Here is a 17,570-nt window from a genome sequence, read left to right as displayed (position 1 = left end):
ATAAGTATTAGCACCTGCTGTTAAATTTTTTAAATGTTCATTGTTTTTGTGGCTCTTAGGCAGTTCTTTACCCTGAGACTGACCTTAAAAGGATAAATTCCTGCAAAGTGGCCATGGGGGTGGGGGACCCTGACCTTGGTCTGCATGCAGAACTAATTCAGAGGCCCTTAGCATTTATAGAGGGCTCAAAAGTCTCTGAAAGCCATTCCTTTTCACTTTAGGAAAACATATGGATGGTTAGCCCTCTCTGGAAGGCCAGGGAAAGACCAACCTAGGCTGTTTCCTACCGGGAGCTTCACAAGGCTCCTAACAACAATGAAAACCAGTATTCCCAGAGGATCCACTCAGACTGTCCCAGAGTTTATCTATAGCCAGGATAACAGGGCTCTTAGCAGTCCTCAGAACTCTCAAGCAAAGAACAGATTTGAAACCTTTGGGTTTTAATCAAACAGACCAGAAGGTGGCAGAGTAATAGCTGAAAAAAAAAAAGCAAAAGCATTTTACAGAGCAAAATAAACTTAGCTCTAGGAAAATGAAACTGAAAGGCAGCAGATGACGGGTTTCCTTTCCTGTATCTGCCAGTTTCGACACACCCATTTCTGAGACACACCCTGTTGTTTCTGAGCCAGTTAGAGCTCAGACTGAGGTAAAAGCAGAGTATAAATAAACATTCATGAAAACTCTAACGGAGAAAATGTCTTTTTCTGACATTGTAGGAGGAAGAAAACACAGACATTACATGTTTTCTGCACTGAAATCCATGACTTTCCTCCCATTTATGTAGAAGAAATTTGCAAGGCAATCTGGGTAAGTACAATATCTATTATCACTATCATTATTACTATCTATAGAAGCATTTTATTGAATAGGAAGAAATCTACTTTTCTTTTTTTGAAATCTACTTTTCAATTAGAATATTGTAATATACCCTAAAATAAAAAATAATATTTAAGCCTAGACATTCTAAACTTCATTTCGGTGATGGGAGTTGGCTTTATATTAGTTGAAAAATGAGTCATAACATTCCATAAAAGGTGCAGTTGTTAACTAAAGGCACTTTTATTGATGAAATTTTCCAAGGCATTAGCATCTTCAGAAAGAACATTTAATGAAAATTTAAAGATATGCTTTACATTAATCAAAGATACTGTCTACCATCTACTCTAAGAAGTAGGCAGCTGCCAGAAAATAAAACTCCAGGATAGATTCTCAGATATTTAGTGTCAGATGACAGATTCAGAGAGACAGAACAGAGACTGCTACAGGAAGTCCTTGAAATTATGGCAGCTATACATTCCTGTTAAATGTCCTAGGTTCTTATGTCTGATTTCCTCCAAAGCAAGGAATAAGGGACTGTGGGGTTACATTTCTAAATCAAGGCCTGAAATTCAACTCTCTTTAGACAAGCTGACAAACCCTACAGTTAACAAATAAATGTATGTGGGTTTAATCATGTAACAAATTATTCCCTTTTTTATAGTGGTTGTTGAGAAGCTCAGAACAAAATTTCAGGCCACTTCTAGTAAAGTATATAGAACTGAAAAGTTATTTTAGACACTAACTTTACTCCATGGCTTCATTTTTTCCCACCTTCTATCTTCTCTGACTAGTCTTCCCCCTGATTTTTTAAAAATTGATTTCAGAGAGGAAGGGAGAGGGAGAGGGAGAGGGAGAGGGAGAGGGAGAGGGAGAGGGAGAGGGAGAGGGAGAGGGAGAGGGAGAGGGAGAGGGAGAGGGAGAGGGAGGGGGAGGGGGAGGGGGGGAGAGGGAGGGAGGGGGGAGAGGGAGGGAGGGGGGGAGAGGGAGGGAGGGGGGGGAGAGAGAGAGAGATATCAATGATGAGAGAGAATCATTGATTGGCTGCCTTCTGCACGCCTCCTACTGGGGATCAAGCCTGCAACACAGGCATGTGCCTTTGACTTTGACTGGAATCAAACCCGGGACCCTTTAGTCCATAGGCTCTATCCACTGAGCCAAACTGGCTAGGACTCCCCACCACTCACCATCCCCCGCCCTCAGCCACCGATTTCTCTACCCCAGGGTTTTCACATATGTGTGATCCTGTATAAGTTTCTGAAATATCTATAAAAAAAACTGGAATAAGAGAGGATATAAAGGAATCATTAATATGTGAAATACCTCTGAAAAGTAGTGTAAATGTGGAAAACATAGAAGTTAGCAATCATTCTTCTAGTGCAGCAATTTTCAACCTTTTTCATCTCATGGCACACATGAATTAATTAACATTCTGTGGCACACCAACATATATATTTTTGCCACTCTGACAAAAAATAGGTATAATTTTGATTCCAGACACAACATTGTTGTGTTGACTATTGTCATTTTTTTATTTGACAAACTAAGGGAAAAGAGGTTAGTGCCCCTGACTAAATAGTCAGGTATTGCATGTTTTGAAATTTCTTGGGACACACTGGTTGAAAATCACTGCTCTAGTTAATATCCTCCCAACATCTTCAACAATTTATTTAAAGTACATTACTGAAAGACCTTCATAAAGGCTTTAGAGGAAGCAGTGTGAAACTTCAAGCTGTTTAATCATGACTTAAAAATCATAGACATAGACAACAAAATGGTGTTATCAAAGGGAAATGGGAATGGAGGAGGATGAAGAAGGTAAAGGGGGTCAAACATATGGTGACAAAAGGAGACTGGACTTTGGATGGTGAGTACACAATACAATATACAGATGATGTATTACAGAACTGTATACTTGAAACTTATATGTTACTAACCAATGTCATCCCAATAAATTTTATTTTTGGGAAAATAGTCAAAAGCCATTCCTTTTTTATTTGCTCACATTCCCAACCAAACATTCAGTCCTGGCACCCCATTCACCTGGCTTTATGTTTCATGTGTACATGGTATGCAGCTCATGCATGAATAAAATAATCCATCTAATTCAACACTCAGTCTCATAATCTGATTTTTGAGGTATCACATAAGAGATAAGGGCTGAGTTTATAAAACTGTTACTGGAAATCAGGGAGACTCCTGGAGAAGTATACTGATAGGATGGGGCAGGAGATGGGGCAGGAGAACTCCAGGTATGAGGAATCAGGAGCCTGAACACAACTGGCAAGGGTGCCCCCTGCTTTAGGTATGACAATAGTGTGGGTACAACAGAAGTAAGCTGTACATTGATTTACAGGGTGGGGTAAATGATATTTAGATGGACATATGAAAATGACTCACATAGCAGAGTTCCTAGAGGACAGTAGGATCAGATTTTAGACAACTATAAAACCAGTATGAATCAACAGTGGCATGTAAAACGAAAAGCTGAACCCGTGATTAAGGCTGCAATAATAAATCTCTAGTGTAACTTTCAGACCTCATGTGCCCAGAGTTAAGTTAATCATTATCCTTGATTGGTAACATACCATTATCTTTTTCTATGCAAGTATCTTTTTTATTTTATTCATCTGTTTATTTTACCATGCATTTTGGAGGCATCATTGGTTTTTCACATGATGTATAATTTCTATTAAATGAACAGATCTTAAGGGTACAGCTCTATGAAATTTTTGTGTATTCATCAGTGTAACCACTAACCAAACCAAGATATAAAATTATCAATCTTAAAAAAATAAACAAAAAGGTTATCGAGCAGCAAATTAGTTTATTTGGGAATAGCAGAGGAATTGCAATTTTGGACTTGCAAACTATGGTGGACCATAGCTAAGTACAAAATAACAAAAGGGAGGTCAGTTTGGGAGGGGATTTTTGGAGAATATTAGGGAGGGTTGTTTTAACAGGAGTGCATCGGTGGGGGTTGGAGGGAGTGTACAAGGTTGTGGCAGTTTCTTATTGGCAAAGAGTGAAAAGCAGTTGCTGTTACTGAAACAAGCAGGGAAGAGGAGAGGTCTCCCCCAATGGCTTCCCAGCTCCATGTTGAATAAAGTTCCCTTTATTCATTTCACAAAGTATTTTTTGTGCCACTCCCCAGAAAATACTGCCCTGCCAGAAGGTACCCACTGAATTCTACTATAATAGATTAATTTGCCTGTTCTAAAACTTCATAGAAATGGTACCTTACATTATGTTTTCTATCATTACTGGCACATTTAACGTTATTAAAACTGCCAAATAGTTTCCCAAAGTGGCTAAAACAATTTATATTTCCACCAGAAATGTATGAGCATTCCACTGACTCTACCTCACCACCACTATTTGATATTGTCAGGCATTATTTTTAGCCATTATGCTAGGTATACAGTATTATCTCATTGTAGTTTTACTTTGCATTTCCATGATGGTTAAAGATTCTGGGGCAGTTTTAGATTCCAATTCATCACATCCACCCATGTGACCATGAAAAGCCCCATTGGTTTCTCTTCCTCCGAACATGCCAGGTCTAGTCCTCAACCTCAGCCTAGAATGAGCAAATGTCCCAAAGCTTACCTGAGAAGGGATCTTCCCTCTCTGGAATTCTGATTCAACCAGTCTTTGTCATGAAGTCCATCTAAACTCTGTGATAACTTCAAAAATATGTTTTGTAATTTATCTGACTTCTCTTTTCCTAGTTGTTATAGTGGGAGTGCTGGTGTCCTGCTGGAATCTACTACATCACACTGGGAAGTGGGACTCCTTCCATTTCTTCTTCAGTCAGTTTTGGTAAATATATTTTTCAAGAAATTTGTTCAGTTCACTTCAGTCTTCAAATTTACAGCATCTGATATTTGTGCCATCTCATTTTTTCTTGATCACTCTTTCCACAGGTGTGTCAATTTTATTACTCTTTATCAAGAACAACTTTTGGGCTTTCTTGATTCTCTCTGTGGTAACTGTTTCCATTTTATAAATTTCTGCTCTTATCTTTATTTTTTCCTTGCTTTCATTTAGTTCTGCTTTATTCTGTTGTTCTTCTTTGAACTTATTAAATTGACATTTAGCGTTTGCTTTTTTCTAGTTTTATAAAAGCATTTAGACTTTTTCTTAAAATTTTTTAAGGCAGCACTTTAAAATAAAAATTGTATATATTTAAGGTATAAAACATAATGATTTTATGTACATACTAGAATGGCAATGCAAGAAATTCATGCAAGAGTAGGCCTTCCTTCCCCCGGCTGCCTGCACTGACTTCCCTCTGGCACCCGGGACCCAGGCTTCCCTCGCAGCCCTGGCTTCATCCAGAAGGTTTTCCAGAAGGATGTCTGGAAGAATGTCCAGTCTAATTAGCATATTATGCTTTTATTATTATAGATGTATAGTGACATGATTACTATAGTCAGGCTAATTAACATATCATCTCCTCACACAGATATCATTCATTTTTGTGATGAGTGTACCTGAAATTTACTCTCTTAGCATATTTCCAGCATTCAAAACAGTACTATTAAGTATGTTCATCATGCTTATACATTAGCTCTCTAGACATCTCTACATAACTGCAAATTTGTAGTTTTGCAAACATCTGCCCATCCCTTTCCTCTTCAACCCCTTGTTATCCCTTTTTCTATGAGTTTGACTTTTTTATTAGATTTCACATATAAATGAGAAATACAGTAACTGTCTTTCTCTTTCGGGTTATTTCACTTAGTATAATATCCTCAAGTTTCATCCACGTTGTCACCAATGGCAGGATTTCCTTCCTTCTGGTGGCCGAAAATATTCCATTGTGTGTATATACACAATATATTCTTTATCTATTGGTCTTTCGACAGGCCCTCAGGTTGTCTTTTTATCTTGACTGTTGTGAAAATGCTACAATAAACATGTGAGTGCAGTATATTTCCTTCTGATATATACCCAGAAGTGGAATAGTTGAATCATATATAGTTCTATTTTTAATTCGGGGGAAAATCTCCATACTCATCTCCATAAGGGCTATACCAATTTACATTTCCACCAACAGTGTACAAGGGTTCCCTTTTCCTCTTATCTTTGCCAACACATTATTATTATTATTATTATTATTATTATTATTATTATTATTATTCAGCTTGGTCCTGGGGCCAGACCATGTGCATGGGTCCATAAAAGCCAGCTTTGGAGGCTAGGGCAGACTGGGACCCTCACTCTATGGTACTAATCTAGAGTCTGGGTCCATGGGGCCTAGCCCAGCCCTGGGGCAAACACAGAGCCTACTTCTGTAGGAACTGGCCTGGCCCTTAGGTGGGGCAGAACCTGGGTCCATGGGAGCCCACCTGCAAGCTAGGTCTGCAAGGGCTTTTCTATCAGGGTAATGCCAGCTTCATAAAATGAACTGGTGAGTTTTACCACCTTTACAGTTTTTTTTAGAAGAGATTGTGTAGATTCAGTGTTAATTCCTTAAATGTCTGGTAGTATTCTCCAGTGAATCTGTCTGGGCCTGGAGATTTGAGGGGAGATTTTTTTAAGTTAGAAAATCCAGTTCTCTGCCTAGCTGGTATGGCTCCATTGACTGAGCATCATCCTGTGCATCAGAAAGTTGCTGGTTTAATTCCTGGTCAGGGCACATGCCCGGGGTTATAGGTTCAATCTCCGGTGAGGGGGACATGCAGGACACAGCCAGAGGCGTGCTCTCCCCCGACCCCCTTCTTTCTCTTCCTCTCTCCTTCCCTCTTCTTCTCTCTCTAAAATCAATAAAAACATTTTTGGGGGTTAATCCTCACTTGAGGATATTTTTCCATTGATTTTAGAGAGAGTAGAAGGGAGAGGGAGAGACAGAGAGAAACATCTATGTGAGAGAGACACATCAATTGTCTCCTGCACACACCCCAACCAGGGCCAGGGAACCTGCAACTGAGGTATGTGCCCTTTACCAGAGTCAAACCTGGGACCCTTCAGTCCCACGGCCCATGCTCTATCCACTGAACCAAACTGGCTAGGGCAATAAAAACATATTTTAAAAATCCAGTTTTCTTTGAAGTTCTGGGACTATACAAATGATTTATTTAATATTGAGTGAGTTGTAGAAGTTTGTGTTTTTTGAGGAATTGGTCCATTTCATTTGAGTTGTCAAATTGTTCACAGTACTCCATTATTGTCCTTTTGATATCTGAAAGTTTTAAAATGATATCCACTGTTTCATTTCTGATACTGGTAAATGTGTCTTCTCTTTTTTATTCTTTTTCAGTCTTGCTAGAGATTTGTCAATTTTATAATCTTTTCAAGTAAGCAGATCTTTACATCACTGACTTTCTCCATTATATTTCTGTCTTCAATTTATTTTTATTCTTTATTATTTCCTTTCTTTTATTTGCCTATATTTTATTTTGCTCTTCTTTTTCAAAGCTGTCTAGGTTTCTGGGTTAAGAGCTTAGATCAAGCATGTCAAACTAAAAGGCTAACACGGGCCAAATAAACAAGGTTTAAATTTATGTGGGCCACAAAAAAAAAAAAAAAAAAAAACACCCACAAAAGCTTCAATTTTCATACAAATGTAGGTTTATTTTGATAGACATGCTGAAAACAAAGGGCTGAAATGAGTAATCGTTAACATAAAATAACAGAAAAATTTAATAAAAATTATTTTTTCTTGAATATTAACTTACCAGACACTGAATAACTGCACAAATTAATAAGCGTAACGCAAATAAACCTATGTTTCTTGTTCTCCGAAAGCGAAATATGTCCTATTGCACACACCAAATAAGTTAGTACAAGAGTAATGATGTGGCAATCGGCTGCTAAAATATTTGCTACTAGTATTAGTGGAGAGAAATGGCGCACCTATGTGTAAGGTGCGTAAGGGAAATGAATTCAACACGATTATAGTAATCAGTTACTAGCGAACATTGTAGTTCATTATTAATAATTATGTATAACAGGATTTGTAAAAATTAGTTATGAAATTTTTATTAAAATGTTTCTTACATACCATTATATTGACTGTGCCACAAAAATATTCGTTGTGGGCAGCATGTGGCCCATGGGCCATGAGTTTGACATGCTTGGCTTAGATTGTTTTGAGACTTTTCTTCTTCCTAATATATGCATTTATTGTTGTTCCTTTTAACACTGCTTTAACTGTGTCCCTCAAAATTTGATATGTTGTATATTCATTTCCATTCACTGCAATGTCTTTCTTTTACTTTTCTTTGGTCATGAATTATTTAGGAATGTATAGCTTTTAAGATTCCATCATACATATTTTATATGACTTCAATTTTTGTTTTTAATTTGTTGAACTTTGGATATGGTCTATCTTGGACACTTAAAAAGACTGATATTCTGCTGTTGTTGGATGGAGTGGTCTGTGATTGAAAACCTGTTGGTCAATGGTGTTGAATTCTTCTCCATTCTCACTAATGTCCTATCTAGTTGTTCTATCAACTATTAAAAGATGTTGAAATATCCAACTATAATTGTGGATTTGCCTAAAACGAAAAGTTCTATCAGTTTGCTTCAAATGTTTTGCAACTCACTTGTTTGGTGCAAACACTGTAGGATTGCTCTGGAGTCTTGTTCTCTGGGTAATATTCTTTGCTCTGAAATCTATTTTATCTGGCCTTAATATAGCTATTCCTGAGTTTATTAATTAATGTTTGTATTATATATTTTGCCCATACTTTTACTTTCAACCTATTTATAATGTTTTATTTCGATTATCTTATAGACAGGATATCTTGGGTCATGTTTTTAATCCAGAATACCAATTCTGCCTTTTCATTTCTGTATTTAGGCTACTTATATTTAATGTCATTATTTATATGTTAATAATTTTGTCTACTTTTTTGTTTCTTTTTATTCTCTAATTTTCATATCTCTACCTTATTTTCCTGACTTCCTGTGTGTTCTTTGAAATTCTCTGACAATTCCACCTTTATCTACAGTCTTTTTAAGTATATAACTTTGTATAGTTTTTCCTAGTGATTGCTCTAGATATTGCATTATATATATGTACTAGAGGCCCGGTGCATGAAAATTCATGCACTGGAGGGAGGGTCCCTCAGCCTGGCCTGCCCCCTCTCACAGTCCGGGAGCCCTCAGGGGTGGGAGGCGACCCGGTGATCAGGGGAAGGCGATGCCCCATCACACCTCTGCTGCTGCCACTGCTGGCAGCGCAAGCCTTGGCAGGCCCTGGTTACCTTACCTGAGCCTTGGGCGGCCCTGGGTGGCTGGGCAGCCGCCATCCAAGGTTTGCCTGTGCCTTGGGTGGGGACTGGGGGACTCCGGAAGCAGGCATCCCAGCGGGACTGAGGAGACTGGGTGCCGCCATCTTGTGGTTGTGGGCACTGCCATCTTTGAGGGCATGGCAGTCAATTGGCATATTCCCTCCTTATTGGCTGTGGGTGCCACCATCTTTGAGGGTGGGGCAGCCAATTATCATATTCCCTCCTTATTGGCTGTGGGCATCACCATTTTTTTGATGGCTTGATGGTCAATTAGCATATTCTCTCTTTATTAGGTAGGATAATTTATGACAGTGTAGTGGTACTATTTTACTAGTTTGAGTAAAATGAAGAAATATTAGTTCCTATATATCCCTTTATCCTATCCACTTTTAATTATCTTAACTATTTCCACTATATACATTTAGAACCATGTCAGACAATGCTTCAACAAACAATTTAGAAAATCAACTAGGAGAAACTCTATCATACTTACTAATATTTTTGCTTACCATGTTCTTATTTCCTTCCTAATATTCCAAGGTTCCTTCTCTAATCATTTTCTTTCTGTTTAGATAACTTGCTTTAACCATTCTTTTAGGGTAGGCCATGTTGGTTGCATTATACATTCCCCACAATGGTACACAAGAGTTCCTTCCAATTTCTTCACATCCCCACCAAACTTGTTATTTTCAGAGTCTTTTTTTTTTTTAGCAATTATGATAATGGTTGTGAAATGATATATTATTGTAATTTTGGTTTGCTTTTCTCTAATGATTAGTGATGTTGAACATCTTTTCATATGCAAGTCCACTGTTCATTTTTTAATTGGATTATTTGTTTTGTTGTCATTGTTGAGTTATAGTTTTCACTATATTCTGGATATTATCACATCAGTTACATGATTTACAAATATTTCCTCCCATTCCATAGCTTGCCTTTTCATTTTGTTAATTGTGTCCTTTGATGCACAGTCTTAAGTTTGATGTAGCCCAACAAAAGGGGCTTACTTTGAAGATTAGTATACCAAAAGCAATTTCCCTCTCCACTCATTTTTCTTTTCCCAGATAACTTAAAATTTGAACTTCTTAATCTATATAGGCTAAACTGCTGAAGGAAACTTCATCTAATTCACATTTTTTAAGAGGGCATTAAATCTTCTAGGTTTATCATTGTCAGTGTTGTAAGGGAGTAAAATTCCCACCAAATTGCCTATTTTGACTATTTTGTATTACTGTAGCTGTGAGATATGTGAGCTTTTTACTTTTACTGATTTTTTAGAGAGAGTGGAAGGGAGAGGAAGAGAGGAAACATCAACGTAAGAGTCATTGACTGATTGCCTCCTGTACGCACACTGACCAGGGACCAAACCCGCAAGCTGGGCATGTGCCCTGATAGGAAGTAAACCAGTGACCTTTTAGTACATGGGACGACACTAAACCAACTGAGCCATACCAGCCAGGGCATAAGATATTATTCACTTTCTATGCATACAGAAATTACTAACCAAAAATAATAGCTTTAACTCCAGCATCTTTATGTCTCAAAGGGAAGGTAAATCCTAGCCTTGAATTTATATCTACATTTGGAGGCAATATTCCTGTGCATTATTTCATAGAAGTGGGCCTATATAACCTATTTGCCATAATTCCCAAAGATAATCTCCTTTGTTAATTTGATTTCTTCCATGATGGATTCATCAAAACGGCTCACATTTTGGAGCCAATATGTGTTGTACTTAAAGCTATTTGGATTTTATGTTTTCTAACCAGTGCTATATTTCTGTAACCCAGATAGCAATGAATATTCCAGATACTCATCTTCCAATTTGTAGACCAAATAGTAATGCCATTTGTTACTGCCCAGGAATAAGCTATTATCAATTATTATGTGAAAAATTAATTTAATTTTTTTCTCTACCCAGCAAGCTATCCCAGAAGTCATGGAACAGAAAGGCTCCCACACCAAATTAAAATGCTTAAGGCACATGGCTTATTAAATCAATTTAAATACACAACAAAAAGCAGGGAGAAGATATGGGATAACGTACTTTGGATAAGTTACAAGAAAGTAGAAGGTTCTTATTATCCCAGTTATGCATGATCATATCTTCTCTCCTCTGCTGCATCAGCATTCTCCACCGACTATGTAATTTTGAGAACCAGAGTTGAGGACTGTCCAAGGGGGATCAACATATAGAAAATATAATGAGTCAATGACATTCACTTGCTCTAATCAAGTACAGAGAGATGCAGAGGGACATGTATGCCTGACTACAGCTATAGCTCATTAATCAGCCTCATAGCTATTCTGGATTTTATTTCTGTTTCTTGAGTAGAGGACCCAAAATATAAAGAAGGTGTCACCCAATTAAGACCCATTTAAGACCTTAACAATACCAAGTGCTTCAACTGTGTCTTAATAATACTAGTATCTATTTGGTCCCTCTATCTCTTCCTATGTTTAACACTCATATGTTCTATATACTTTATCTACACCTATCATAACATGTTTCACAACTACTTGCTTCTATACTTAGTTTCATATCTCCTCCTTATTTCACAAATACTTCTCTATTTAGTTTCTCTTATTTTCTATAGCAGAATTGAGTATTTTAAAATAATACCACTAACTCACTTTATAGCAAACAACCATTAATGAGGATGAAATGTCTCTATATATACTGTCTGGAAGTGCCCCCAACATACAGTTAGTGAATAAAGCAAGGTGACAAGAATTGTGTATACTATGCTGTCTGCGGGGCGGGGGGCGGTGGGGGGAAGAGCTTGCATTTGGTAGCATTTTTCTGGTAGGATACAGAAGAAACTGGTAACACTAATTTCCTCTCAGGAGGATAACTACATAGCATGCACATTCTTTGAATTTTTAAAGCTGCATAAGACATACATATTACCTACTAAAAAAATTGGTTGATTATTTTAAAATGTATTTATAAAAATATTAATTATATATTTTTTTCTATATACAGATATCAGAATGGCCGCACAACTAAACCTGCCAGAAAATACAGATGACTGGACAAAAGATGATGTAAATCGGTGGTTAGATAGTCATAAAATTGACCAAAAACACAGGCAAATCTTGACCGCACAAGATGTGAATGGAGCAGTCCTGAAGTTTCTAACTAAAAATCATCTCATCGAAATGGGCATAACACATGGACCAGCTATCCAAATAGAACAACTATTCAAAATATTGCAGAAAGCATCCTCTGAAGATCCTATTCAGACATGTCAGAAGAAAAAAGGCAGTAAAAAGGTGCCTAAAACACAAACTTTGATGCAAGAGGAAAATGAGGAAATTTCAAAGCAAAAACAAAAGGGTAAAGAGAAATCAGATATGGCTAACGCCTCTACAATGAGTACAGTTTCTAATTCACTAAAAAGTGAGTTCATAGGAGGTGAAATAGATGATACAAAGGAAAAGCAGCCATCCATAGAACTGACATGTGTATCATACCCTTTTGATGAATTCAGTGACCCATATCGTTACAAATTGGATTTTTGTCTACAGCCTGAAACAGGACCACTCAATCTCATTGATCCAATACATGAATTCAAAGAGTTCACAAATACAAAAAATGCCACAGAGGAGGATGTTAAAATGAAATTTAGCAATGAAGTTTTCCGATTTGCTTCAGCTTGTATGAATTCACGGACCAATGGCACCATTCATTTTGGAGTCAAAGACAAGCCCCATGGAAAAATTGTTGGTGTGAATGTCACCAATGTCACCAAAGAAGCCCTCATTGACCACTTCAATCTGATGATCCACCAATATTTTGAAGACCATCACGTCCAAAAAGCAAAGAAGTGCATTCGAGAGCCAAGGTTTGTAGAAGTTTTACTGCCAAACAGTACTCCGTCTGACAGATTTGTTATTGAAGTGGATGTCATTCCAAAATACTCTGAATGTGGACATGATTATTTCCAGATTAAAATGCAGAACTGCAACAACAAAGTATGGGAACAAAGAAAACATTTCTCAGTGTTTGTGCGAGATGGGGCCAGCTCTAAAGACATCATGAAAAATAAGGTAGATTTCAAAATATTTCAATTAGGTTTAGAAGCATTGGCAGAACATAGAAAAGAAGCAGAAGAAAAATGCAGACTAAAAACAAATAATAAAAACAGTGAGGGTCCAAAGCTTATTGAATTGTTGACAGGAAATAAGGATTTGTTAGATAATTCATACTATGAATGGTACATTCTTGTAACAAACAAATGCCATCCTAATCAAATAAAACACTTAGATTTTCTAAAGGAAATAAAATGGTTTGCTGTATTGGATTTTGATCCTGAATCTGTGAGCAAGGGGGTAGTCAATGCTTACAAAGAAAGCCGAATAGTAAACCTTCACTTGCCAAGTCTATATGTAGAGGGGAAAACCACACCAAATGAGAAGATTTCTAGTCTAAATCTTTATCAGCAACCCAGCTGGATTTTCTGCAATGGCAGGTTAGACCTTGACAGTGAAAAATACAAACCCTTAGATCCAAGCTCCTGGCAAAAAGAAAAAGCATCTGAAGTCAGGAAATTGATATCATTTCTTACACATGAAGACGTAATGCCAAGAGGGAAGTTTTTGGTGGTATTTCTTTTACTCTCCTCCGTGGAAGACCCAAGAGACCCCCTCATTGAGACCTTTTGTGCTTTCTACCAAGATCTCAAAGGAATAGAAAATATATTGTGTGTTTGTGTACACTCACACATATGTCAGAGATGGAAAGATCTACTTGAAGCACGATTAACAAAACAAGATGAATTATCAAGCCAATGTATTTCTTCTTTAAGTCTTGAAGAGATCAATGGTACTATTCTTAAACTAAAATCTGTGACTAAATCTTCACAGAGATTTTTGCCATCTATTGGTTCATCTACTGTCCTTCTGGAAATGGAAGAAGATATCATGACTGCTCTGGAAATTCTCTGTGAAAATGAATGTAAAGGAACACTCTTAGAAAACGACAAAAATAAATTTCTTGAATTCAAGGCTTTGAAAGAGGAAGACTTCTATAGAGGTGGTAAAGTATCATGGTGGAACTTCTATTTTTCTTCTGAAAATTATTCTTCACCTTTTGTCAAAAGGGATAAATATGAAAAACTTGAAAGAATGATTCACAGCTGTGCAGATTCTTCAAAGTCAACATGTTCCAAAATTATTCATCTGTATCATCATCCAGGCTGTGGTGGGACTACCTTGGCTATGCACATTCTCTGGGAACTAAGGAAGAAATTCAGATGTGCTGTGTTGAAGAACAAGACAGTGGATCTTTCTGAAATTGGAAAACAAGTGACTAATTTAATCACCTATGGGACAGCAAACCATCAGGAATATTTACCTGTACTGCTTCTTGTTGATGATTTTGAAGAAGAAGGTGATATCTATCTTCTGCAGGCCTCTATTCAAACAGCTATAGCTAGTAAGTACATTCGATATGAGAAACCTCTAGTGATCATCCTAAATTGTGTAAGATCACAGAATCCTGAGAAATGTGCGAAGATGTCAGACAGTATCGCCCTAATACAACAACTATCTTCCAAAGAACAGAGGGCATTTGAGCTTAAATTGAAAGAAATTGAAGAGCAACATAAAAACTTTAAAGATTTTTATTCCTTCATGATCATGAAAACCAATTTTGATAAAAAGTACATAGAAAATGTTGTCAGGAATATCCTAAAAGGGCAAAATATTTTCACCAAGGAGGCAAAGCTCTTTTCTTTTCTGGCTCTTCTTAATTCATATGTACCTGATACCACCATTTCACTTTCACAGTGTGAAAAGTTTTTAGGAATCACACCCAAGAAGGCTTACTGGGGAACAGAAAAACTTGAAGATAAGATGGGCACCTACTCTACAATTCTGATAAAAACAGAGGTCGTGGAATGTGGAAAATACTGTGGAGTGCGCATTATACACCCTTTGATTGCTATTCGCTCACTGGAAGAATTGAAGATAAGCTATGACTTGGATAAAAGTCAAATTATGTGGGATATGCTAACAGAAAATGTGTTCTATGATACTGGTATAGGAAGAAGCAAATTTTTCCAGGATATGCAAACACTGCTGCTCACAAGACAGCGAATTGAACATGAAGGTGAAACAGGGACTTGGTTTTCCCCATTCATTGAAGCATTACATGAAGATGAAGGGAACAAAGCAGTTGAAAAAGTATTGCTGGAAGGTATTCATCGATTCAACCCAAATGCATTCATTTGCCAAGCCTTGGCAAGACATTTCTACATTAAAGAGAGGGACTTTACCAGTGCCCTTCATTGGGCAAATGAAGCAAAAAACATAGAACCTAACAATTCTTATATCTCAGATACACTGGGTCAAGTCTATAAAAGTAAAATAAGATGGTGGACAGAGAATAATGAAAGAAACAGAAACATTTCAGTTGCTGATCTAACTGAACTTTTGGATTTAGCAGTTCATGCTTCAGAAGCATTCAAGGAATCTCAACAGCAAAGTGAATATAAAGAGGATGAGGCAATGGAAAGGTTTAATCAGAAGTCAAAGAGGAGGTATGATACTTACAATATTGCTGGTTATCAAGGGGAGATAGAAGTTGGGCTCTATGCAATCCAGATTCTCCAGCTCATTCCTTTTTTTGACAATAAAAATGAATTATCTAAAAGAGATATGATCAATTTTATATCAGGAAACAGTGATATTCCTGGGGATCCAAACAATGAATTTAAATTAGCCCTCAAGAATTTTATTCCCTATCTAACTAAATTGCGATCTTCTTTGAAAAAGTCCTTTGATTTTTTTGATGACTATTTTGTCCTTCTAAAACCAAGAAGCAACATTAAGCAAAATGAACAGTCCAAAACTCGGAGAAAGGTTGCTGGATATTTTAAGAAATATGCAGAGATATTTGGTCCCTTGGAAGAATTACAAAACAGAGATCTCGGATCACAGCTTAGTTTGCCACTTCGAGTAGAGCTGTATCGGAGAAGCCTAGAAGTTTTAAAAGCAGACAAGTTTTCTGGGCTCTTGGAATACCTTATCAAAAGTCAAGAAACTGCTATTAACATCATGGAAGATATAGTGAAAAAATACACTTTTCTCTTTGAACAATGCACTGTCAGAATCCAGCAAAAGGAAAAACAGAATTTTATCTTGGCCAATATCATTCTCTACTGCATTAAACCTACCTCCAAAATTGTGATGCCAACTAAAAAACTGAAAGATCAGCTTCGAGAAATCTTGCAACAAATAGGACCGTCATATCAATTGTCAGAACCTTATTTCTTAGCTTCCCTCTTATTCTGGCCAGAAAACCAAAAACTAGATCAAGATTCTAAACAAATGGAAAAACATGCTTGGTCACTACAAAATTCTTTCAGGGGACAGTATAAACATATGTATCGTACGAAGCAACCAATTGCATATTTCTTTCTTGGGAAAGGTAACAATATGAACAGACTTGTCCACAAAGGGAAAATTGATCAATGCTTTGGAAAAACACTTGACATTAATATCTGGTGGCAGAGTGGAGAAGTATGGAAGGAGAAAAAAGTCCAAGAACTTTTGCTTCGTTTAAAGGGACGAGCTGAAAATAACTGTTTATACATAGAATATGGAATCAATGAACGAATCACAATACCCATCACACCTGCTTTCTGGGGTCAACTAAGAAGTGGTAGAAGCATAGAAAAAGTGTCCTTTTACCTGGGATTTTCCATTGGAGGCCCACTTGCTTATGATATTGAGATTATTTAAGAGCCTGATCTCCCTGCAGGAATGTGGTCTCAGTACAACCTTTTTTTCTTTTCTTTTCTTTTCTTTTTTTTTTACCCAAGACTTTAAATTTCTCTTAAGTATGTTATGAGTCCTATACAGATGGTGGTGAAAAAGAAAAAAAAGTGAGAAATGTGGACAGTATCAAATATCTTCCTTGGCTTGTATAACACTATCAAGAACAAGATAAGAAGGAGCTAGGGATGGAATTAGGAGAAGTGAATGTAATAAGTCAGCCCCACAGAACTCCACCACTTCCCCCAATTATCCAACCAAGGCATGGGCTGAGGTAGAGTGCCTCCTTTCTTCTCAACTGGAAAAAATTTTCAGAATAGGAAAAAATAGTTATGATTCCAATACATTATAATATTGGGAAGCATTTCATTAAAAAGGTGAAATCCTCTCAAGCTGAAGAGCAACATTTGTTCTTACCAAGCACATCAGCACTCAAGGATCTTTCAAAGCAGAGGAGCAACCAGTTCTCTGAAGGTCATACCCACAGAAGTCAGCAGATTTTACCAAAGCACGCTGGAGAATTAGACTGTCTTTTCATGTAGTAGGAGGCAGTTGAGCAAAAGTGGGGCGAGAGGAGTGAGTTATAGAATTCTATACACACACAAAACAAACAAACAAACAAACACTGGAACTCCAAAGCTAATTAATAAAAGGTCTCTTGTGAAAAAAGACTAATTTGTCTCCCATCCAGGGAATCCTAACATACTGGCAAGATATGCATGTAAC

The 17,570-nt window shown here is 37.1% G+C and overlaps 1 protein-coding gene across 2 annotated transcripts; it reads left to right on the top strand.

The window, feature by feature from the left end:
• Window positions 1–602: 602 nt before the first annotated feature.
• Window positions 603–17,022, top strand: SAMD9 (sterile alpha motif domain containing 9). 2 transcript variants are annotated; one of them, XM_059712319.1, is made up of 3 exons: window positions 604–807; window positions 4,548–4,638; window positions 12,049–17,022. In XM_059712319.1, exon 3 carries the CDS (start codon window positions 12,057–12,059, stop codon window positions 16,809–16,811), a length of 4,755 nt encoding a protein of 1,584 aa, XP_059568302.1. In that variant the 5' UTR covers window positions 604–807; window positions 4,548–4,638; window positions 12,049–12,056; the 3' UTR covers window positions 16,812–17,022. The 2 variants fall into 2 exon arrangements, with proteins under 2 accessions (XP_059568303.1, XP_059568302.1); XM_059712320.1 differs by lacking the exon at window positions 4,548–4,638 and having other exon boundaries at window positions 603–807.
• The last annotated feature ends 548 nt before the right edge of the window (window positions 17,023–17,570 follow it).

The sequence above is a fragment of the Myotis daubentonii genome, chromosome 10 (genome assembly GCF_963259705.1).
Source record: "Myotis daubentonii chromosome 10, mMyoDau2.1, whole genome shotgun sequence".
NCBI lineage: Eukaryota > Metazoa > Chordata > Mammalia > Chiroptera > Vespertilionidae > Myotis > Myotis daubentonii.
The sequence above is the reverse complement of the archived record's forward strand: the minus strand, read 5'-3'. Positions and strand labels throughout refer to the sequence as shown.

Bases quoted from the DNA above. Each gene is read 5' to 3' on its own strand.
- SAMD9 (XM_059712320.1), top strand. From the start codon at position 12,057: ATGGCCGCACAACTAAACCTGCCAGAAAATACAGATGACTGGACAAAA.